The 25529-nt window shown below is 43.1% G+C and overlaps 1 protein-coding gene across 1 annotated transcript in view; it reads left to right on the forward strand.

Annotated features, from left to right (window-relative positions):
- Positions 1–4721: 4721 nt before the first annotated feature.
- Positions 4722–25529, forward strand: part of UBLCP1 (ubiquitin like domain containing CTD phosphatase 1) — a 45974-nt gene continuing 25166 nt past the window's right edge. The window contains exons 1-4 of the mRNA XM_063445352.1: positions 4722–5013; positions 15588–15679; positions 19028–19113; positions 23927–24042. Of these exons, the coding sequence (XP_063301422.1) occupies positions 4860–5013; positions 15588–15679; positions 19028–19113; positions 23927–24042 (448 nt within the window). The 5' untranslated portion in view covers positions 4722–4859. The remainder of the gene's footprint in view (positions 5014–15587; positions 15680–19027; positions 19114–23926; positions 24043–25529) is intronic.

Here is a 25529-nt window from a genome sequence, read left to right on the forward strand (position 1 = left end):
AAATGTGTCAGGAAACCCAACTTAAGTGGAACGTTCTCTTACCCATAGCTTTATTGCGAATCCGCAGTACCCCTACCAGAAGGATGGGCCTCTCTCCTTTTGAAATCATGTATGGGCGACCACCTCCCGTACTTGGTAACTTAAGGGGGGACTTGAGTCAGTTGGGAGAAGGAATTACCCGGCAGCAGGTTGTAGAGTTGGGTAAGACTATGGAGGAGGTACAGAAATGGGTACAAGATAGATTACCTGTGAATATTTATCCCCCAGTTCATAGTTACCATCCAGGAGACCAAGTGTGGATTAAAGAGTGGAATAATGTACCGTTAGGGCCCAAGTGGAGAGGTCCTTATGTTGTTCTTTTGTCTACCCCTACAGCGATAAAAGTAGCCGAAGTGACTCCGTGGATACATCACTCCAGGGTTAAACCAGCAGCAGTCGATTCTTGGCAAGTTACAGCAGATCCAGAGAATCCCTGCAAGATCCGGTTAAAACGCACGACTCAGTCGGAGTAACGAGGAACTTGTGTGGATTACAAAATTTTATTGTTTCAGGGATTTGGTGCGTGAGTGAGAGGGCCATAATAAAGCCTGTCCGCCCACCGACGTATAGTATATAAGCCAGGGAAAGTCTCGAAGGGACTCCTGTGAAGACGAGCAGAACTCCATTCCCTGCAGCCCTTACATCCTGGAAGCTGAGGTGCCTTCGCACGGACGAAGACTGAGGATGACGACGAAAGATGTGTTCTTGATAATGTTTATTTATGTGTATTTTTATATTCAGGAAGGTAGAGGTACCGACACTCCTAGCTGTGAGGTATGCATTAAGACTACAAGAACAGGTAACCATATTTCCCAAACCCTAATTTGGCATTCACAATACGAGTGTAAAGGAGATGTATCAAGATGTAGATACCTAAATATAGAATATAGTGTGTGCCATTTAGGAGTAGGAGAACCTAAGTGCTTCAGTCCGGAGTATCAACCTCGTACAATTTGGTTGACTCTCAGGAATGGAGATCCTCAGGGGACCCTAATTAACAAGACAGTATTAGAATCCGTACATTCTTCGGGTGTTCTGCTATTTGATGCGTGTAAGGCGATATCAAGTGGTAGAAAGCCGTGGAATGTATGTGGGGATCTTAGATGGGAGAGGACGTATGGGTCTAATGATAAATATATTTGTCCCAGTAGTAAAAATAAATATGTGAGTCCTAGATGCCCAAATAGAGATTATAACTTTTGCCCATATTGGTCTTGTGTGGGGTGGGCAACTTGGGGACAGACAGTAGACAAAGACATGATAGTGACCAAGTTGCCTACCAGCCCATATTGTAAGTCTATGGAATGCAATCCAGTCCATATACTTATAAATAACCCCGACAAGTTCTTAGACAAGTATGGTAATTTATTTGGGTTTCAAATATATGGGACGGGTTTAGATCCTGGGACAGTATATAATATATGTTTATAGGGATAGAGACTGATACGGTATCCTCCCAAACTCATCAAGTATACCATTCCTTTTATGAAGAGATGAGTATAGATAATAAGATCCCCCATAATGCTAAAAACCTGTTCATTGATTTAGCCGAAAGTATTGCCGGTAGTCTTAATGTTACCAACTGCTATGTGTGTGGAGGTACTAACATGGGAGACCAATGGCCTTGGGAAGCAAAGGAGGTAATGTCCGGTTCTGAGGCAGTTGACCAATTAATATCTACACAAGCCGATTATCATATGAGTGTTAGAGGTAAATCTGAGTGGAGATTAAAGACCTCCATCATAGGTTATGTTTGCATAGCAAGGAAAGGAATGATGTATAATACTTCTGTAGGAGAATTAACTTGTCTAGGGCAAAAAGCTTATGATGATGATACAAAGAATACAACTTGGTGGTCGGCTTCAAATGTCTCAGAACCATCTAACCCGTTTGCTAGATACGCCAATTTAAAGGATGTGTGGTTTGATTTATCCATCACATCTACCTGGAGAGCCCCAGCAAACTTATACTGGATCTGTGGTAAGAAAGCCTATTCGGAGTTGCCACAGGACTGGGAAGGGGCATGTGTGTTGGGTATGCTCAAACCATCCTTCTTCTTGTTACCTATTGAAACAGGTGAGACTTTAGGTGTTAAAGTGTATGATGAGAATCATAGGAAGAAAAGGGGACCCATAGAGATAGGCGCCTGGGAAGATAATGAATGGCCTCCCCAGCGTATTATAGATTATTATGGGCCAGCCACGTGGGCAGAAGATGGTACCTTTGGTTATAGAACCCCTATTTATATGCTCAACCGTATTATAAGATTACAGGCAGTGGTTGAGATTATTACTAACGAGACATCACAAGCGCTCAATCTTCTAGCGAAGCATAATACCAGGATGAGGACAGCAGTCTACCAAAATAGATTAGCCTTGGATTACCTTTTGGCAGTAGAGGGAGGTGTATGTGGGAAGTTTAACCTGAGCAATTGCTGTCTTCAAATAGATGACGAAGGGCAAGCAATAGCTGAGCTTACTAGCCATATGGTTAAACTAGCGCATGTGCCTACTCAGGTATGGAAAGGGTATAATCCAAGTAGTTGGTTTGGTAGCTGGTATGAGTGGTTTGGAGGGCTTAAGGCAGTGGTAGGTGGAGTCCTACTGATTTTAATGTTGTGTCTACTCCTGCCGTGTCTTATACCCTTAGTAGTTAGGTCTGTGCAAAGCCTGATAGAAAATATAGCAGAGAGGAAGGCTGCTGCACAGATAATGGCAATTTATAAATATGAGGCTCTAGATCAGGGAGAACCAATGCAGGAAGATGAGTGTTGAAGATTCACATCATAAGATAAGTCTGGTCTGGTTCAAGGTAACTTGCGGTGTATGCAAACTAAGGTTAAGTGATGCCTCAAGTAATTGTGAAATATCAAGAGGCATCAAAGGGGGGAATTTGGTGGAATCTCGGTAAAAATAAATTTAGTAGGCCGAGATTACCACGTGGCATGTGTACGTGCATATGCTGACGTATCGATCAGTTGGTTGCACGAGGCAAGATACGATCAGTAGTGTACGGAGCATGTGCAAGAATACAGGATGTAGTATTCCCCTCCTCCATTGTGCTGGACAAGCCATGCGGTCAAGCAGGAAGTTAATTCTTATTTGTATTGATTGGTCAAGAGAATGTGCGGGTGGAGCTTAATATGGGAGGAGTTATGTGCCTATATAAGGAGCCTGCACTATTGTCCGGGGCTCAGAACTTGTTGTATTTTGGTGACGTTAGTCCCTCTGAGTCCCGATCGGTGATCCAATAAAGAATCTCTTCCTTCCTGAAGAAACCTGTGTCCATCTCTCTGTGCTTCGCTTCCGTCAGTTTCTCCGGTATCACTGTCTCCTCCTCCACGCCGCTCCTCCTACTGGCTCCGTCGGCCGGCGGGCGAGACTGATCCCACCCACCGGCCGAGGAGACCTAATGCGCATGCGCGGCAATTCCGCGCATGCGCATTAGGTCTCCCCATAGGAAAGCATTGAAAACGAATTTCAATGCTTTCCTATGGGGATTTGAGCAACGCTGGAGGTCCTCACACAGCGTGAGGACGTCCAGCGACGCTCTAGCACAGGTTTCCTGTGCTATGGACCAGGAAGAGACCTCTAGTGGCTGTCTAGTAGACAGCCACTAGAGATGGAGTTAACCCTGCAAGGTAATTATTGCAGTTTATAAAAAACTGCAATAATTACACTTACAGGGTTAGGAGTAGTGGGAGTTGGCACCCAGACCACTCCAATGAGCAGAAGTGGTCTGGGTGCCTACAGTGTCCCTTTAAGGTTCGACTGATGTTTGGGTATGCAACGGTTAGAGCTAGATAATGACATGACCTTGCAGGATTTCGGGAGACTTTGAACGGACATTTCACTTAGGATACAGGAGGTTTGTTACACCTTCCATACTCCTTTCATTGGATGACGAAAAGGACTATCCAGGGTGTTACAATTGGTCTGGAGATGTTCAAGGTTGCGGCTTATGCCGACAATGTTCTATTATCTATTAATCCCCTCAGTCACTTCCACCCTTATTTCACTTATTAGATCACTTTAGAACACTAACTGGTTATAAAATATTATCAAATTATTGCATATTGTAACATAAGCAGCTGGTAGAGTTCTAAATTCTATAAGGCTACTTACAATCAACTATCTCAGCAAGCAAATATGGGGATTCAGTTCCACCATATGGCCATATTGTGTTAAGCCCACCACTACCTCACAGTGCCCCAGTCTGGGTGTGAGAAAAAAGGAAGAGAGATTGGCAGAATGAGAAACTAGAGAGGCAAAAATATTGTTAAAAAAATATGGTAAAGACAGTGGAATACATGAGGGAGGCATTAAACGTGATTTTCACCCATTCCCGTCACTGGTCCTTTCGGGAGCCAAAAAAGTGGGTCTGTCTGTCAGACAAAAACGTTGGCCACCATAGAACAAACAGGTTAGATATCACTGTATCACTACTTAAGAGCAAACCCGGCTTGTAAATATAGCAAGCCTTCCACACTCATATTCGCATAGTGCGTCATTTTATATCCTGATCATTATTGTACAATGCGCTTGGCATATTGTTGTTATTCTCCTACATGACGTCTCACAAAGGACCGACGCCATTTTGTCGGCTTTCACTAGTTTGAGGAAGTGTTGCCATAGAGACCCAGTGGCTGACGTACCCGGCACGTCAAGGGTACGTCACTTCCTGTAAAGCTGGTTGTGTTTTGAAAGCGGTGAATACCGGTGCCTCATGATAGTGGACTCCTGGGAGCCGCTAGGGGTGATATCAGCCTAAACGGCGGCTCCATTGTGTCTGTCAGAGCGGGACACGGTATCTCAGAGTCCATGTCGCTGTCCCTCATCATCAAATGGGGCGGCCAGGAGTTCCCCCTGTCTGCCCTGTCCGAGGAGGACACTGTGATGGATCTCAAGCACTCTCTGAAGAGCCTGACTGGGGTCCTACCCGAGCGCCAGAAACTGCTGGGTCTCAAATATAAGGGTGAGTGCTAGAACACCCTGCTATCAGCCCTGCCAGGAGTTGGTGCAGTGTTACGCTGCTATCAGCCCTGCCAGGAGTTGGTGCAGTGTTACCCTGCTATCAGCCCTGCCAGGAGTTGGTGCAGTGTTACCCTGCTATCAGCCCTGCCAGGAGTTGGTGCAGTGTTACCCTGCTATCAGCCCTGCCAGGAGTTGGTGCAGTGTTACCCTGCTATCAGCCCTGCCAGGAGTTGGTGCAGTGTTACCCTGCTATCAGCCCTGCCAGGAGTTGGTGCAGTGTTACCCTGCTATCAGCCCTGCCAGGAGTTGGTGCAGTGTTACCCTGCTATCAGCCCTGCCAGGAGTTGGTGCAGTGTTACCCTGCTATCAGCCCTGCCAGGAGTTGGTGCAGTGTTACCCTGCTATCAGCCCTGCCAGGAGTTGGTGCAGTGTTACCCTGCTATCAGCCCTGCCAGGAGTTGGTGCAGTGTTACCCTGCTATCAGCCCTGCCAGGAGTTGGTGCAGTGTTACCCTGCTATCAGCCCTGCCAGGAGTTGGTGAAGTGTTACCCTGCTATCAGCCCTGCCAGGAGTTGGTGAAGTGTTACCCTGCTATCAGCCCTGCCAGGAGTGGGTGCAGTGTTACCCTGCTATCAGCCCTGCCAGGAGTTGGTGCAGTGTTACCCTGCTATCAGCCCTGCCAGGAGTTGGTGAAGTGTTACCCTGCTATCAGCCCTGCCAGGAGTGGGTGCAGTGTTACCCTGCTATCAGCCCAGCCAGGAGTGAGTGCAGTGTTACCCTGCTATCAGCCCAGCCAGGAGTGGGTGCAGTGTTACCCTGCTATCAGCCCAGCCAGGAGTTGGTGCAGTGTTACCCTGCTATCAGCCCTGCCAGGAGTTGGTGCAGTGTTACCCTGCTATCAGCCCTGCCAGGAGTTGGTGCAGTGTTACCCTGCTATCAGCCCTGCCAGGAGTTGGTGCAGTGTTACCCTGCTATCAGCCCTGCCAGGAGTTGGTGCAGTGTTACCCTGCTATCAGCCCTGCCAGGAGTTGGTGCAGTGTTACCCTGCTATCAACCCTGCCAGGAGTTGGTGCAGTGTTACCCTGCTATCAGCCCTGCCAGGAGTTGGTGCAGTGTTACCCTGCTATCAGCCCTCCCAGGAGTTTGTGCAGTGTTACCCTGCTATCAGCCCTCCCAGGAGTTTGTGCAGTGTTACCCTGCTATCAGCCCTCCCAGGAGTTTGTGCAGTGTTACCCTGCTATCAGCCCTCCCAGGAGTTTGTGCAGTGTTACCCTGCTATCAGCCCTCCCAGGAGTTTGTGCAGTGTTACCCTGCTATCAGCCCTCCCAGGAGTTTGTGCGGTGTTACCCTGCTATCAGCCCTCCCTGAAGCTGGTGCAGTGTTACCCTGTCCTGACCCTTCACCAGGGCAGTGTGCTTCTGCCAGGCAACATAGAGAATAACAGACTAACATGGTGACACCTTCTAGCAGAGCATACACATTAATCTTTATATTTTTACTTTATGATACATTTTACCTCTGATATGGGCTTACAAGTAAAGCTACTAATATCACTGTTGATGTGAGTGAATGGTGGCCATATGCCCAAGGCAGTATTACACATTGCTAAGCACATGAGGATGATGGTGCAGCCCACAACAGATACCTGCTTGCACAATTCATATGTGTGACATTCAATGTATAAATATGTTGGCATTTTCATTTGCATAACGTATTGTTTAAAATGCATTACTTATTAGAAGGGGATAATGCCATCAACACATTTTGGTGTCAGGACCTGTCAGTAAGCAAGAGTTTCACATTTCTATCATTAGTTAACATTATTCATGTAATTACGGTTCACACTTTCATTTTCACCCGTCATGAGTAAACTTGCTTGTATTTAACTAGATTCAAGCAGTTACATTGCAGGGAACCATGTGAACCATGTGATGTCTTCCCAGAATCCTGTACAAATTATTTGGACTGATATAAGGAGCACATGCACTCTTTAAGGCAATAAAGGAATTCTGTAAAGAGCAATTTTGACACTTTTACTTTGTCTTTGGTAAAACATAAATTCCTTCTTCCTATCTTAGTTGACCAACATGCTATAAACCATTCTTTTTAATCTATTTAGGAATTGAGAGTCCCCTATCTGTTAACCTCAATATCAGCTTGCAATTACCATCTGGACAGTCAGGTCAACTTTGGGTTAATACATTTTAGGCAACTATAATAAAGCCTATTGGATTCTCGATTTGAATTACATTTTTGCCCTAATCTATGTAACAGATATTTTCTCATTATGTTTTAACAACTGCACCTACCTATTTTAGCCTTGCATATACTAATACTCAAGGAATTTCCTTATTTTCCTTTTCATGCCAAATGGTCCTAGTTCATCACAAAAGGTCAGTCAAGTTCTTCCATACCAAACTCTTTCAACCATTCCTTTATGGACCTTGCTTTTTGCACTGGGACACAGTCATGCTGGAATAGAAAAGAGACTTCCCCAAACTGTTCCCATAAAGTTGGATGCATAGCATTGTCCAAAAGATTGCAATGGAAGTAAGGAACCTAGCCCAACACCTCAAAAACAACACCATGTCATTATACCTCCTCCACCGAAACTTTACAGTTGGAACAATGCAGTCAGGCATCAGACTACCAGAGAAGTGTGATTGGTCATTCCACAGAACATGTTTCCCACTACTCCAGTGACTACATGCTTTAAGTTTACACCACTCGATCTGGCGCTTGTCATTCTACTTCGTGATGTAAGACTTGCATGCAGCTGCTTGGCCTTAGAAACCCATCCATGTAGCTTCCGACACATTGTTTTTGTGCTGGTATTAATGGGAGTGGAAGTTTGAAACGCTTTAGTAATAGAATCATCAGAGTGTTGGTGACTTTTGCGATCTATGTGCCTCCTCACTTTGACTTTACGTGGTTTTTAGAGTTCAGACTAAATTCTTCCCCTTTCCAATAATACCGCTTACAGTTGACCGTGGAATCATTATCATTAAGCCTTAACCTATGTACAACTTTTAGTAAATATAAAGTGGTTAGATTCCCGATAAACAGGATCTATAGTGTGTCCACAGAATCTTATGTAGGGGTTAACCCTTGAGTATATAACAAACATGAGAACTGGAGGTAGTCCCAAGCCCAAGTAAGCTCAGGAGCACCAAGAAAAGATTCTATGAATCTACCCTTAATGGACAAAATTAAAAAAAACACCTTTTATTATAGGGTATAAATTCCCCAGAAAAGTAAAGGAAACTTATAAGTAATACTAACACGTCTAATAAAGAATAATAAATTATAAAAGTGGGGGAGATAGAGGGGTGTGTGTGTGTGTATATATATATGTATATATATATGTATATATGTATATATATATGTATATATGTATATATATATATATATATGGTAGGAGTGAGCAATTAAATCCTTGTAACCATATAACCAAGGGATGAGGTAGGAGTGAGCAATTAAATCCTTGTAACCATATAACCAAGGGTTCCTTTAAGTCTCCATGTAGTCTATATAAGAGGTAGACTATACCTACTGGTAATAATGGAGACTAAGAACCCTATATGGAATGAGGATAGATAGTATCTCTTATAAATTGAGCTGTTATTTAGTCTGGTGTAGGATTAGAAATTTATATAGTTTGGACATTGAAGTCATAGACAGAGTATCAATTAAATTATCCAGGAACATCCAAGTCCTATGTAGTATATTGCTGTTACTTATAAGTAATAAGCTTTAACAAAGTATCTAGGACGTACTGTCTATAAAGGGCTGATGGCCCCAAAATGCTTGTAGCCTGTAGTATATTACTGCTTGCTAATTAGCACACAAGGCTTGCTTAACAAAAAATATATCTAGGACGTACTGTCTATCAAAGATAGATCACTCCAAAAGTTCTGTAGCGTAGCCTTAAAGGACCACTCTAGGCACCCAGACCACTTCAGCTTAATGAAGTGGTATGGGTGCCAGGTCCAGCTAGGGTTAACTAATATTTTTATAAACATAGCAGTTTCAGAGAAACTGCTATGTTTATCAATTAGTTAAGCCTTCCCCTTTTTCCTCTAGTGGCTGTCTCACTGACAGCCGCTAGAGGCGCTTGCGTGATTCTCACTGTGAAAATCACAGTGAGAGCACGCAAGCGTCCATAGGAAAGCATTATGAATGCTTTCCTATGCGACCGGCTGAATGCGCGCGCAGCTCTTGCCGCGCGTGCGCATTCAGCCGACGGGGAGGAACGGAGGCGGAGAGGAGGAGGAGAGCTCCCCGCCCAGCGCTGGAAAAAGGTAAGTTTTAACCCTTTTCCCCTTTCTAGAGCTGGGCGGGAGGGGGTCCCTGAGGGTGGGGGCACCCTCATGGCACTCTAGTGCCAGGAAAACGAGTATGCTTTCCTGGCACTAGAGTGGTCCTTTAAGGCAAGTATCAATTGTAATAACCACGGGTACTCATGCTGCTAACACTGTTAAAGAGTAGCTAAACAGAGGTATCACGACCGTACTAACTGTTAAACACTAATAGCTCCAACCTGATATTAACATCAATCTCCTATTAATCTCATCTATCTCCCCCCACCTAGTGAACACACAAAGTGCTGGTGATCAATTTAAAAGCATAACCTAACGCACGTTTCGGCACTATGCAAGCGCCTTTTTCAAAGGCTTTTAGTACTCGATTTTCTGTCTTGTGGTTTATTTAGATATCTCCAGAAACACTCAATGGCATTTTACCATAATACAGGGTTCAGCCTTGTGTGTGCATCTCTCTCTCTCGATGCTTTTGGTCCATCACTGCCCACTACCGTTGGTATGTGTAAAGCAGAGCACATCTCAGCCTCTGCAAAATCCGAATTGGAGGCCTAGCTGCAGGCCGTTAAGGACTGATGATCTCTGCTAAACAGTGAGTAAACCATTTAGCAGTGATGTGGCGATTGGCACCCACAGACTCCAGGCACCATAGCCACTTGACTAAGTGTTTATATTGTCTTGAGGGTTCCTTTAATCTTAGGGCAGCGTGCTCCACATTCCCAGACACGTTGCACACAGACTGCATGCACACCACAGACATTGTACGCAGCCACCACACACTATGGTGATGCACAAGGTGAGACACTGGGGTATTCAGTAAAAAAAAGTTTTGTACATTAAATCCAAATGAAAAAAAATGGAGAACCCTTTTTGATCAACTTTTGTGCCTTTTACACAGAATACATCCCCTCCTTCAAAAGGGTCGGAGCAACCCTTTAAAGGACCACTATAGCCACCCAGACTACTTCAGCTCAATGAAGTGGTCTGGGTGCCAGCAGTGGTGTATCTTCTGCGAGGCAAACGTGGCATTTGCCTTGGACGGCACTTTGCAGGGGGCGGCAAAAAAAAGCCACCCTCAAACGCCCCGACAGTTCCCTTGTTTGCCTCGTGTCCTGGGGGGCTCAAGAGCTGGCCACTTTTTTTTTTTTTTAATTCTTTATTTTTGTTAGTGCGTAAACATGTAACAGTCGCGTGTGAGGTACCCCAAAGGCAATCCTCCAGCGTTTCAAATGTATAGATTACTTTGGGGTAGATGAGAAACATGCACATTTTTAGTATTATTAGGAGAAGGTTAATACAATACGTTGCATACAAGTTTGGTCATTTAGGTCTTGTCGTTTAGGTCTGTAAAATTTTTACAACAACAGTGAGGAGTGCGTTAGATCGTGCTTAACCTGTCCTGTCGATTAGGTCGGCAGAATTTTTACAACAGTTGTGAAGCTTTAATGCAAACGAGCTGAACTAGGAGTGCGTTAGAACATGCTTTTATGTCACAGTGCTTATGAGACAGGGTCATCAGCTTAACGTTTGTGTTGTAGGTCGCACGTACAGCAGTATGGCAAGTAAATTAAGACATTCTCAGTGGGTTGTAGGTCGCTGATAGCGCATCACATAAGGTAGCCAGCTCAAGGTCTAAGCACCTCTATTTAATAAGGTGGCTTGTGTCCTGGGGGCAAACCAGTGGTTTTGTAAAACACGTTAAGCTAACACAAGTGAAGATAAACTAGGATTAAGGACCTGGGTAGGCAATATAAGCACCAAGCTTGGTTCAGTGTCTAGGCGTTAGATGAGCCAAGTGTAGCTTCTCTCCCCGGAGTCTGCTCCTAAGGAGTGTACCCCAGCCAGACTCACATGTCTGTCTTGGAATGATAATTAGTGAGTGGTGAGAGACTAGTGAGATAGCAGGAATTAGGCACTAAAGATAATAGTAACAAGCTCATGTTAATCTTCTCGTAGGGTAAGTAGACTGCTGTTGGGTAAGTGACAGGTACCATAACAGATGCTAAACGAACAGAAAAATAAAAGATTAAGTCCCCTGGCGTCCACCCTTATAGCAAGTATATAACAAACATATATAAACAGAACGAGTGGGGGTCCCTACGGCAATGGTGCCGATGTGGTATATCAACGTACAACAGGTACATTACCAAGAGACCTAGCTGGTTTCAGAGTGCTCGGGCTAAACAGTGGCTTTGAAACAAAAAAATATAAAGTATATACACTAAGAGAAAACACGTATACTGAGGTAGTTTCAGGTGAACTTCACAACCACCTGTGGAAATATGTTACAAAGAGACAAAAGTGGAAACCACCCAGAATACGTATAATGAATGAAATGCAAAGGGACAACCTGATAAGGATCCAATTCCCTAGAATGGGATCTGTGTGAAAATGAGAAACACTTTCATAGCGTAAAAAAGTAAATATAAATGGTGTTTAAGGTGAGATTAGAAATGCACTCACAAACAAACGATTTTTCAGGCCTTTCACCCTCTCAGGGGTAATAAGATGAACACAGAGGTCCTCCAGCACGATATATGTGGATATAAAAATGCAATAATAGTGAAGAATGTTTAGAAATATATAAATTCACATTTATTCATTGCACTTACAAATTTTCAGCATAAAAAAGGCATCTCTCCATAAACATATGGAACTGCTAGTGATGGTAATCGAGTATCCACAGTCCAGAGTCAGGAAGAAGATACAGCATACAAATAAAATAAAATAAAAACAATAATACATAAGTCAATGAGAAGTGTAGTGGTATCCAACGCGTTTCGTCCTATTAAATGACGGACTTCTTCAGGGATAGAGGTAGATCCACTTCTGAGGGTTTTTGTACCCTTCAACATCCTGATCTTCATCCGGTACAGCTGTTTTCGGGCGTGCGTTTCATTGTGGAACGCAGAAATCCGGCGCGAATACAGGAGGTTTTTTTTCTAAACAGTTCCGGGTAGTAGTGCGCATGCGCGTAATGTCCGGACGCACGCCCGAAAACAGCTGTACCGGATGAAGATCAGGATGTTGAAGGGTACAAAAACCCTCAGAAGTGGATCTACCTCTATCCCTGAAGAAGTCCGTCATTTAATAGGACGAAACGCGTTGGATACCACTACACTTCTCATTGACTTATGTATTATTGTTTTTATTTTATTTTATTTGTATGCTGTATCTTCTTCCTGACTCTGGACTGTGGATACTCGATTACCATCACTAGCAGTTCCATATGTTTATGGAGAGATGCCTTTTTTATGCTGAAAATTTGTAAGTGCAATGAATAAATGTGAATTTATATATTTCTAAACATTCTTCACTATTATTGCATTTTTATATCCACATATATCGTGCTGGAGGACCTCTGTGTTCATCTTATTACCCCTGAGAGGGTGAAAGGCCTGAAAAATCGTTTGTTTGTGAGTGCATTTCTAATCTCACCTTAAACACCATTTATATTTACTTTTTTACGCTATGAAAGTGTTTCTCATTTTCACACAGATCCCATTCTAGGGAATTGGATCCTTATCAGGTTGTCCCTTTGTATTTCATTCATTATACGTATTCTGGGTGGTAAACAGTGGCTTTAACTGAAGAGAGTCCTAGCAGAGCAATGCATAATGATAGGCATATCTTTGTGTCAGTAGCTTAAGACTGAAAAAGGTAAAGTTAGAGAATATTGTGAGTCCGCAAACCAATCCCCTTCAACCCATGCCGGTTCTTGGCATGCAGGGTTTCGGTGCCAGCCAACGGATGGCCGCGCCGCAGGTGTGTGGAAGTCCGTCTCCCCTGCTTTCCAGGCTCCAGGCCCTCGGCTGTGTATCTCGACGATTCCTTCCCGAGGCCCATGTGTGTTGTTTCCTGCTCTGGTGAATCTCACTGTCGTGGACAGGTGCTCGGGGGTTGGTATGGCTGGCAGGGTGGTCTGAGGCCCCCATGGTCTGCTCGTGGTAGGCCGATCGGGTGTTCTGTGTGGTCCCGCTCTGGCGTGTTTGGGGATGTGTGCCGACGCTCATGAGGCATGTTGCTTTTTCTCGCCCCCGTGATAGTTGGCGCCGTCTCCGTTGGGAGGCCGCTCCGGTAGATTTTGGCGGGAATCCGCATAGGTGTCGCAGGGTTACCGGTCGAATCCATGCCGCTGCCATTCTTCTCGCCAGCTTGAAGGCCCGGCCCCTGTCCCGGAGCTTCTTCCAGATGTTTGTGCAGAGCTGGTCGAAGAAGTCTGAGGTACTTGTGGGTGGCTCGATTAGGATGCTGTGTTTCGCCATCTTGTTTGTGCTCTGGCTATTTCTTCTCTCCGCATTTTGTCGCTTGTTTTCATAGCTTTGCTGGGGTTGTCGCCCCCAGTGTGGACCGGGATATCCCCCGCCGGTCCAGAGGGGGGGTAGCAGGGCAGCCGTTGAAGCATGCTTGCAGGCGGTACCCGGGCCCCCAGGCTTTGGGCTCCACTCTCGTTTAGGCCTTGTGGACGGTTTTAGCGCTTGTGTCGCAATTTGGTGCGATACAGGTATCTGTATGTTCAGGGCACTGTCCTGCATCGTTTTCCAGGCACCATGTGCTGCTGACATTGTTTGGTCGTCCATGTTTGGTGTTTTAGTGCCCGTCGTTGCCAGAGCTTTCAGAAAGCGCGTCCGGCCATCTTGGCAGTCAGGCCCCGCCCCCTCAAGAGCTGGCCACTTTTGAGCCTCTCCCTCCCCCCCCGATGCGGACATCGAGGGAGCATGCTCACCTGAGCTCTTCCTGCTCAGCTCTCTCGCGCACCGCTTAATGAAGCCTGGAGACGGAATATGACGTCACTCCAGCTCCCGGCATCACTAAGCTGCGTGCGAAGGAGCTGAGCAGGAAAATCAGAGCTCCCTCGCCGCCTACTCAGCCTGTCCGCAGGTAAGTAATCCACTCCAGCTCTCCCAGGGAGGCTGGGTGTATTTAAATTAAAATTAAAAATAAATAATTTGTGAGTGTTGGTGGAAATGTATGTGTTGGTCGGTGAGTGTGTGCGTCTGTCAGTGTGTCCCCGAGTAATAGTGTGTGCCTGTTTCAGTATGTCAAATCAGTGAGTGTGTATGTCATTGTTTGTCAATGTAAATGAGTGTGTGCGTCTGTCAGTCAAAGTGCCACCTTGACAGGAAGGCGTGGGGAAAATTTAAATTAGGGGGGGTGCCCGAGCACCGTCCTGCCTAGAACAGCACAAATCCTAAATACACCACTGGGTGCCAGGTCCCCCTAGTTTTAACCCTGCAGCTGTAAACTTAGCAGTTTCAGAGAAACTGCTATGTTTATATTGGGGGATAACTCAGCCTTTAGTGGCTGTCTCTCTGACAGCCACTAGAGGCTTATTGGGGACATGCTGGACGTCTATAGGAAAGCATTGAGTAGTTCTTTCCTTTGGGCGGTTTGAATGTGCTCGCGTCTCTGGACGCGCATGCGCATTCGGAGCTGACGTCGCCAGTGCCGAGGGAGCCCGGCGTCGGATTAAGGTAACTGGCCCAGCGAAAGGGGGGGACCTAATAATAACCCTATAGTGCCCAGCGAGAGGGGGGGACCTAATAACCCTATAGTGCCAGGAAAACAAGTTTGTTTTCCTGGCACTATAGTGCTCCTTTAAGTTAAAATCTGTATTATATGAGCCACAGCTGTGACTCAAAGTACCTCTTTAACTTCAGTTATGTTGTGAGAATGTTTTAGTTTCAACCAAACTTTACACACTTGGCTATTTACAGAAAACAAATCTGCTTTATAGATTTTTTTTACCATAGTTTGTACTATTGGCTGTCTTTAAAATCAATAAAATCTTCACCCAGGACATACTTGAAAATGAGAGAAACCTCAATGTATCCTTCCTGGTAAAATATTTTATAAATAAAAAATTAGCCACAAAAAACCTTACTTTTGTAAAAGACAGCTCTTTCTCAGAAAACCCTTTTTATCGGATGTTATTTCTTTGTGCTGATATTTTATCTCCTATAGTAATATACCAACTCCCTAGTACCAAGCAATATCTCAATAGGGAGGATAACTTATGTCAACACCGGGTAGGTTTTCCTTCCCATGTTTATATCAAGCTTTGTCAATGAGGATACTCCTATGTATATATAAAAATAGCTGAAATGCTGACATTTTATCTTCTCATAATTTATCTAAATACGTATATGTAAACATGTTGTAACATCCTGCAAATCTGGACAGTATATATGTTTATCAGCTGTGTAAGTTTCTAATTCGTCATAATAATTATTTTTAACAAATTGTTTTTTAATAGGTAAACCAGCAGAAAACAACATGAAACTGGGTGTTCTGAAACTCAAACCAAATACCAAGATTATAATGATGGGGACACGAGAGGAGAGTTTGGTAATACTATTTCTGCTTTTTTATCACTTTATTAGAGTTGCCATTTTTATGGAGCTAGACCGATAGATTCATGTATTCATTAAATAAAATATGCTGTAAATCCTAGTTTTATAGGGACCTTGGAGAACCTCAGGGTCTTTATTAGCACTGGAAGTTGTTTTGTTGTAGAGCAGTTGGATGTTTGTTCCTTGTGGGACTTCTAATATCATGTCTTTTGTTTGCAGATATATATTCTTTATTTTTGCAGTGCAAAAAGTAAAATACAAGCAATTAGAGACATTTTTAAGAGTATAGGTTAATAAGAAGGCTTTTCAAGCTGTGTCATGTAGAGTAACAGCACTTTTTTGTTGTTTAGTAATCATGCAATAGGAACAGGAGAGACCGCGAGTCCAACGGCATGTGAACATGAGGATTAGAAACTTAGAATTGCTTTTAAGTACCGTATATACTCGAGTATAAGCAGAGTTTTTCAGCACATTTTTTGTGCTGAAAAACCCCAACTCAGCTTATACTTGAGTCAATAGTCTGTATTATGGCAATTTGCATTGCCATAATACAGACTGGGGCTGTGGGGGCTGCAGAGAGTTTACTTACCTCTCCTGCAGCTCCTGTCAGCTCTCTCCTCCTCCGCGCCGTCCGTTCAGCACCTCGGTCAGCTCCCAGTGTAAATCTCGCGAGAGCCGCGGCTCTCGCGAGACTTACACTGTGAGCTGGCAGAAGAGCTGACCGGACGGCGCGGAGGAGGAGAGAGCTTGACAGGAGCTGCAGGACGGGTAAGTAAACTCTCTGCAGCCCCCACAGCCCCCCACTGAACTACCAATGCTGGACCACCAGGGAAGGAGAGCCCCCCTCCCTGCCATGTATCAAGCAGGGAGGGGGGACGAAAAAATATAATAATAAAATTTTAAAAATAATAAAATAATGAAATTAAATAAAAAAATAATAAGAAGAAATAATAATAATAAAAAAATTAACATAATAAAAAAAATAATAATAAAATTGCCCACCCCCCACCAAGGCTCTGCATCACACACACACACACTGCATTCATACACACACACTTCACTCATACACACACTGCACTCATACACACACACTGCACTCATACACACACACTGCACTCATACACACACACTGCACTCATACACACACACACACTGCACTCATACACACACACACACACTGCACTCATACACACACACACACACTGCACTCATACACACACACACACACTGCACTCATACACACACACACACACTGCACTCATACACACACACACACTGCACTCATACACACACACACTGCACTCATACACGCACACTGCACTCATACACACGCACACTGCACTCATACACACACGCACTGCACTCATACACACACGCACTGCACTCATACACACACGCACTGCACTCATACACACACCATTCTCATACACACACTGCACTCATACACACACTGCACTCATACACACACTGCACTCATACACACACTGCACTCATGCACTCATACACACACACTGCACTCATACACACACACTGCACACATACACACACACTGCACACATGCACACATACACACACACACTGCACACATTGCACACATACACACACACACACTGCATTCATACACACACACTGCATTCATACACACACACTGCACTCATACACATACTGCACACATACACATACTGCACGCATATACATACACATACTGCACGCATATACACACACACACTGCACGCATATACACACACACACTGCATTCATACACACTGCATTCATACACACACTGCACACATATACACACTGCACACATATACACACTGCACACATATACACACTGCACACATATACACACTGCACACATATACACACTGCACACATATACACACTGCACACACTACTCATACACACACGCTGCACTCATACACACACGCTGCATTCATTATACACACACGCTGCATTCATTATACACACACTGTAAATAAATATTCAATTAATATATTTTTTTAGGATCTAATTTTATTTAGAAATTTACCAGTAGCTGCTGCATTTCCCACCCTAGTCTTATACTCGAGTCAATAAGTTTTCCCATTTTTGGGGGGTAAAATTAGGGGCCTCGGCTTATACTCGAGTATATACGGTACCTAGAACTGGGTAAAGGAAATTTCCACAAGCATAGTGTACATAAGCAAATCGTATTAGGCCGTCATATTTGTGCACACTGTAGACGCCCTGCTCTGGCGGTGGATTCTATCTCCATCTACTGCCATGCAGCCTCCTACTGGGACTATCCTTGCCTCTGGACTGGAGAATAGTATGGCTCAAAGCCCTTACTCACCAGCACCTCCAGACGTGCATGTATTCAACGCAGCAGCCCTGACCGCTCGCACTGCTTCTGAGCTGGGTGCCCATCTGGAGGTAAACCTCCACAGCCGTCCATACACTCAGGAGGTCAACCGGTTCCCGGAGATCCCATGGGCCCACTATAACGATGAGGGGATCAATGGACACAAGGCACGCGCTCCTGTTAAGACCTGGGGCCGAAGACGTGCGGGTCTCGGGTGGAGCGGAACTACATGCAGCCGACTGCAAGCTGTACATTCCAGTCTACAACACTTGGGAGCATGGAGGGGGTTGCGAAGACCTGGTGAACGACCAAGTGGTGATTCAACATGGCAATGGGACTGCCTGTATAAGCTGGCCAGCATGTGGTGTCGGATAATTTTTTTTTTTTTTTTTTTTTTTTCTTTTTTTGCTCCTCTTTAAAAAAAATTAAATACAAATATTTCTGCATGAGTCACGTTATACTTGTGTTCCTTAACCCTGAGTGGTACTTACTACCGATTTTATTTAATTTTCTGTCTGTGATATACTTGATGGCATGGCAATACAACATGTACCCGCCCTACTTACAAGCTCTATGCCCACTAGCATACTCATACTGTTGCATCAATTACTCTCACAAACTTGCTTATTCCCGAGTTTGGTATGCCATTCCAGTCCCTTACCCATAACCATACCACCACATAGCCTTATGCCTCTCATGTTATGATACGTACTTGATCAGGACGGTTATGTATATTTATTATTGCTCCTGATATATATCTACTGCTTGTATCGAGGTGGTGTTGTCGCCACAATACTGTTTTATTTCTGATTCATGAATCAATAAAAATACAGATTTGACAAAAAACAAAACTCTGTGCACTTTCTTTTTATTACTATTATTTATATTACAATAATGCAAATTTGAATGTCTTGCATTTTTTAAAAAATATTTTATTTATTTTGAGACACTGTAATACAAATATATCAAAATTGTTTTGTTTTTCTCTTGATTTTACAGGAAGATGTGTTGGGTCCCCCTCCTGATAATGATGACATTGTAAATGATTTTGATATCGAAGATGAAGTTGTAGAGGTGGAAAATAGGTAACATGTTGCTGTTCTACAATCACTAAGCCTGTGAATGGTTCCTGTTTTGTCCAAACAATTGTCAGTCTCCCAAGTTAATAGGTACATTAGAGCACCTCCTAGGGAAAAATATTGAGACATTAAAATATGTATGATAAATATGTAGGAGCAGATATTAAAAAAGTTACTCCTACCCTTATGGAGAGGAGACCATTCCAGTGTAAAATACTCTGTAGGGCACTATGGAGAGGTTCAACCCCTCTAAACCTGTAAAAATAAAAGTATTGCTTACCTGCAATCCAGGGACTGCTCGCGGACCAATCACCGGCTTCTCGTTTGATCTGTTTTGCCAGCTCAGAGCATAGGTGCACACTCCAGGCTGCCAAGGGGAGGGCTCATAAAAAATAAAGAATCGCTGAGAACAATGTAAGGATGCTGATGACAGATGTATTTTATACAGTGAATTGACATTGAGAGCCCAGAACGGAGTTGCTGTGGATGCAACTAGCTCACAGCACTCTATTAATATTTCTTCAAGCAGAAACACTGCACAAACCGTCGCCAGATAAGTCAAGCCTCAATTCTTTTGTCAAACTTTGCCACGTCTCATTTTCCCACAATACTCTCCTGCCTGTCACGTCCCTGGTCTATAATCTTGCGATCTAACCTGTGTTCTTGATCCTTCCCCAAGCCTTACTCACACTTGTACTATGCTGCACAATTGCCATTGATTTTGGCCTCCTGTGCATGCGTCTGCATCAGCTTGCACAAAATCAGGGAAGCTAAAAAATGTGAGCTCTTTTTCAGGAAGTGTGTAGGGAAAATGCGTGTGTCACAGCCAGGGGAGGTGTAACTAGGGCTGCATAGTGTTTTAACTCATACATGGCAGAGAATTAAGCGGTGAGTCTGCAGGGCCATCAGTAAAGAGGTTTCAGAGCCGTTATCTATACACTAAAACCACTTAATTAACCCCCTAAATTCTGAACCGAAACAAAACCTAGGAATTGCGTTATTTGTTTGTTCCACCTAAATTGAAGGGTTTCTCTTAAATATTACGTATCATTCATATTGCGTATGGTTTTGTTTTTTTTTTTTTTTCTTTCAAATGAGAGAACAGGCTTTCTGTTAATATCATATATGCACAATATTAAGTGTGACTAAAATGCATTTTTGTTTACATTTTTGATTAATAATTTTTACACATCCAGTGTAGCTAAAGAAAATCACTCAGAATAGATTCATGTATTAGTCCTGATTGTAAAATGCCTCATATGTCTAGGATCTAAATACATTTTTGCTAGTTAATGTTAACCCTATAACCACATTCCCTAACACTATACTTAACGCAGCCATACCTATTATCCTATGCTTAAATTAACTATCCATACACCTACCCCAACCTTAACCATACACTATCCCTAACTCTAAACCAGCATTCACCTTTGTCTTATCCTAACCTTCCACTTAACCCCATATGAAAACCCCCTCTGCTAATAGCAGTATGGATATCAGCGGCAGCTGGATTTCCTAGTTAAAGGGAAACTTTAGTGACCAAAACAACTTTTATAAACAAGAATTAACCAGAGAAGGTTTTTAAGGAAGGAAGTAAGTTAGATGGATATATAATACCTTTTTAAAAATAACTAAATATATCAATAGAGTTAAAACTTAATTTTTATTATGTATATTAAAACAATGTGAAAATAATGAGTGAAGTAATCCAACCTCCCTGGATCAAAATGTAAATTAAATAATAATCAGACCTCACTGGGTCAAAGCAAAGTATGACTCCAAATAACGAATTGCTGGGTCAAAGAAAATAACCCCTGAAAATAACAAAAAGAAAACCAGAAAATGAAAAATAATACAAATTACTAGACCTCGCTTGGTCAAAGCAAAAAATAACTCCTGGTAGTAATAAAAAACCCCAAGGGTGCTAAAAATAAGTAAATAAAAATACTGCCTAACCTGCAAATAGAGTATTTGCATATGATTCCTATATTAGCGAGCCAAAGGACGAACAAGGGCTGTCTGCACATACAAATATGTTGTAACTAGGCAGTAGAATGTTATTGTATCAAACAAAACAAAAATATGTATGGTAATATATGAAGTAGTAACTTGAAACAGGGTGCAGACTGGCGCTCTCAGTCTTACCTTGTGACACAAGAAATGGCATGGAGGATTATCAACTAAGTGGTGGTTAAGCAATGTCTAAAAAAAAAAAAAATGCATAAATTGCTAGATACAAAGTATGTGTACTCTACTTTGTGCCTTGGCGGGCACCCCATTCATGTGAATCCCACCACTAAAACCGTGGCTAATCTCTTAAATTAAGTCACAACTACATTGGGATGGCAAATTGTCCGAAAGCAAGAAAAAAGGTTGCACTGACTTGCCTACAAAATGTTGCAAAATAGCAGTAAGACAAATATACCGTAATAATCAAATCCTAGTCAGATAACTGAAAATATCATTGTAAAGATCGGGTAAGTCATTAGAGCCCCTGATGTGCTTTTTGCCAGTGGTAGCTCATCAAAGAGGCACCTCTGTTTCAAATTAATACCTCATTTATCACCTTATATTTGGAGAGAGATATTTATATATGTGTATGTATGAATGTATATATGTATATGTGTGTGTGTGTGTGTGTGTGTGTATGTATGTATATATATATATATATATATATATATATATATTATAATATAATTTTTTTTTAATTTTTTTTTTTTTTTCACCTTCTCTGTAAATTGAATTTTAGTCACACACAGGAACTTGTGCAGGGTCTAACACGCTATTAACAGAGCAGGAGATAAGACATTCTAAATTAAACAGAATTTACAATAAAGGAAATGTAAACATTAGATGTCTCTTTACAGGAAGTGTTTATGAAGGTTGTGCAAGTCACATGCAGGGGGTGTGACTAGGGTGCATAAACCTAGTGAGTTATCACCTAAATGGCAGAGAACTGAGCAGTGAGACTTAAGATGCATGATCTGTACACAAAACAAAAACTTGTTTTGGTGACACTAGTGTCCATTTAATACAGTAGAGCTTGGTGTGTTACCGTCATCTACTGGCTGTTTTCGAGGATATCTCCCTGTATTGCTGAAACTTCAGCATGCTGTATCTGCCGATTACACAGTGATCGGTGCAGGGCAACTGACAAAGTTCAACACTGATCAAAATTGGCAAGGTGGCATTTAATGAGAGCCTGTTGGGGTCTCCCTCAGACCATCAGTTGAGTTAAAGGACCACTCTAGGCACCCAGACCACTTCAGCTTAATGAAGTGGTCTGGGTGCCAGGTCCTTCTAGGGTTAACCCATTTTTTCAGAAACATAGCAGTTTCAGAGAAACTGCTATGTTTATGAATGGGTTAAGCCTTCCCCCTATGTCCTCTAGTGGCTGTCTCATTGACAGCCGCTAGAGGCGCTTGCGTGCTTCTCACTGTGATTTTCACAGTGAGAGCACGCCAGCGTCCATAGGAAAGCATTGTGAATGCTTTCCTATGTGACCGGCTGAATGCGCGCGCAGCTCTTGCCGCGCGTGCGCATTCAGCCGACGGGGAGGAGAAGAGGAGGAGAGCAGGAGGAGATCTCTCCGCCCAGCGCTGGAAAAAGGTAAGATTTAACCCCTTTCCAGAGCCGGGCGGGAGGGGGTCCCTGAGGGTGGGGGCACCCTCAGGGCACTCTAGTGCCAGGAAAACGAGTATGCTTTCCTGGCACTAGAGTGGTCCTTTAAAGGCTTATATGCAGTGCTGTCTTTGAACACTGCATATAACTCATGGGTCAATCTGGGGCCACCAAAAGTGGCCCTGGCTGACAGAAGGGAGCCCCAGGTAGCTATTGGCACATAGCCCTCCTTGAAGTGAGCAGGGAGTTAACCCTCCACACATCACATTGCAGCAATAGGGATTCAATCCCCATTGAAAGAGCTGTATGCACCGCACACTATGAGCACTGCATACAGCTCATTTGTCAGTCTAGGGCCACTTAATATGACCCCAGCTGACAGAAGGGAGCCCTAAGTTTTAATACCTGGACTTTCTGTTGTGAGCAGGGATTTAACCTGGCTCACACCAAAACTGCAGCGTGTTCCATGCTGTCCTAACATCTTTAAAGAAACACTATAGTGTTAGGAATACAAAACTGTATTCCTGCCACTATAGTGTCCCTCTGCCCCTGTGGCGAAAACGCCTTCCCCTCCCCACTGCACATATGCAGTGAGCCTCCCTCATAGGAAAGCATTGAGTGTTTTCCTATGGGGATTTTCAAGATGTTGGATGCCTTCATGCTTTGCATGAAAGGCCAGGAAGCGTGACTAGTGTCTATCTGGTAGAGCGGCTGTCTGGGAATGGCAGTCTTAGCGCTGCAATGTAAACCTTGTTTTCACTTGCAGGATTAAGAAGACAGGGACACTGCATCCAGACCACTTTAATGAGATGAAGTGGTCTGAGTGCCTGTAGTGTTCCTTTTAAAGTCTTTTTTTGTGGAGGACAGCATGGAACATCCTAACGTCAGGAAGGGGTAAAGCTAAGTTGTTGTGGTGTTTAGTGTCTCTTTTTTCGGTAGACCGTTGTTTTAGATTTGTTGTTCTCTGCTCTTCTTATTACGCTGCATTACAGTTTAGAATGCCTGACACTGTTCAGAAGTCTGACTTGTGTTTCTTCCAAATGTGTTATTTGCATTAAGCACTGAAACACATTTTTGTTTAACATGTGACTGCTTGACACTTGGTGATCAAGAATAATTTTGAAAAGAAAGTGAAAACATTAAATATTTTTGTCCCATTCTTCCATTCCCTTGTTTTAACATTAAACTCTTTTTCTAGAGAAGAAAATCTTGCCAAGATTTCCCGTCGGGTGAAAGATTACAAAGTAGAAGTTTTAAATGTCCCAAGGGAAGGCAAGAAACTTCTAGTTCTAGATGTCGATTATACACTATTTGGTAAGTTTGCTGCCTGTGTTGTAACTGCTACACTTGCGAAAAATCCAAAATGAAAGATTTGGAAATGTTTTTGTGCTTTATTTTGTGTGTATTAAATTTCTCTGCCAGGGACAATAATTCTTAATGGGGTACATACATGTGTGATATATTTTATTTCTTTATTTAACCATGGCCAAATACATATTCAAAATACTCCTTCAGAGAGTAGAGTAATAGTATGTTGTAACATAAAAAGTGCATAGGGTATAAGTCCAGCACAGGTTTCTGGCCATGAACCAAGTTTAGATTTTATCTAGAAAACAGAACCATGTGTGATATAGAGCGGGTACATGTATATTTATATAATTATATTATTCATGCCAGTGATTAAAAGCACAGACCAAAAAGGCAGAAAACCTTTTGTATGTAAAAAAAAAAAAAAAAAAATCCCAGTTACTCATGCGAATATATTGCCACTTAGGAGCTGTCGATTATACATCAGCGCCACTTCGATTTGAAAAATGCTTTTGCATGTAAAATGTCTTATCGTACAAGTTATGGTGGGAAACCTTTGCACATAAAAGCTCACGATTCAGATAACTGTAGTGATAATAAAACACTCAATCAACTACAGTTCATATCACATCCGTAGCAAACCCTAATAAATTTGTTGGAGCCCAGCTGTAATCTTTACATTGTGCTGGCGAAAACAAACAAACACATGACTAGATCTTGCCAGCAAAAAAGTAAATTTTCTACAGTAAGCCTCTAATGCAGTATAAGCTTTACATTGTGCTCGCCCAAATTAAAGCTGCTTCTATCAGTAAGTTTGCTTTAGTAGTTTTAGTGCCAGGATTGTGACATTTTTGTGCATGGTTTGAGAGGAGCTTACATGGGTTCTTCACTATTCCAGTGCTGTACACACAGCACATGTTTGTGTGCAGTATTGCTGCTGAAAATTAGATCAAATAAACCAGGTATGGCTTGATTCAGTTAACCATTAAATTGAATGGAAAATATGTGTAATGTTCATAGTTTTGCGAATAAACCCTGTGATGGTAGTTACCGTCTCTGGAGATGGAAGACAGACCCCCAAATTCGTTTTGTGTTTTTTCACACCCTGTGCCTCTCCCATCCCCCTTTTTCCTGTCCTATTGTTTCCCCAGCAGGGTGTTGTCCCGGGGACACTGCCAGACCAGTTTAAATGAGCTATCCTGTCCCTCCTCAATCTCCCACCAGCCCTTGCTTTTGTCTGACCTCACCCTTCCTTGTACTATAGTACTCTTTGCACCATGCTGTATGTAAATTAGGCTGTTGGGGCTTAAATGTGTGTGCTATGTCTAGTAAAGTTAGTTGCTGTTTTAACCTTCACCAAGTGTCGTCTGGTGTTTGGTCCAGGGTGGAAAAGGCCCTCGGTGATCCCAGTCGAGCCTCAGCGACTGGGCCTGAAGTGCTCCAGGTTCCCTAATAGCTAAGAGGAATCAGACTTGGCGTAGGTACTTGGTCGG

Source organism: Pelobates fuscus, chromosome 3 (assembly GCF_036172605.1).
Source record: "Pelobates fuscus isolate aPelFus1 chromosome 3, aPelFus1.pri, whole genome shotgun sequence".
Taxonomy (NCBI): domain Eukaryota; kingdom Metazoa; phylum Chordata; class Amphibia; order Anura; family Pelobatidae; genus Pelobates; species Pelobates fuscus.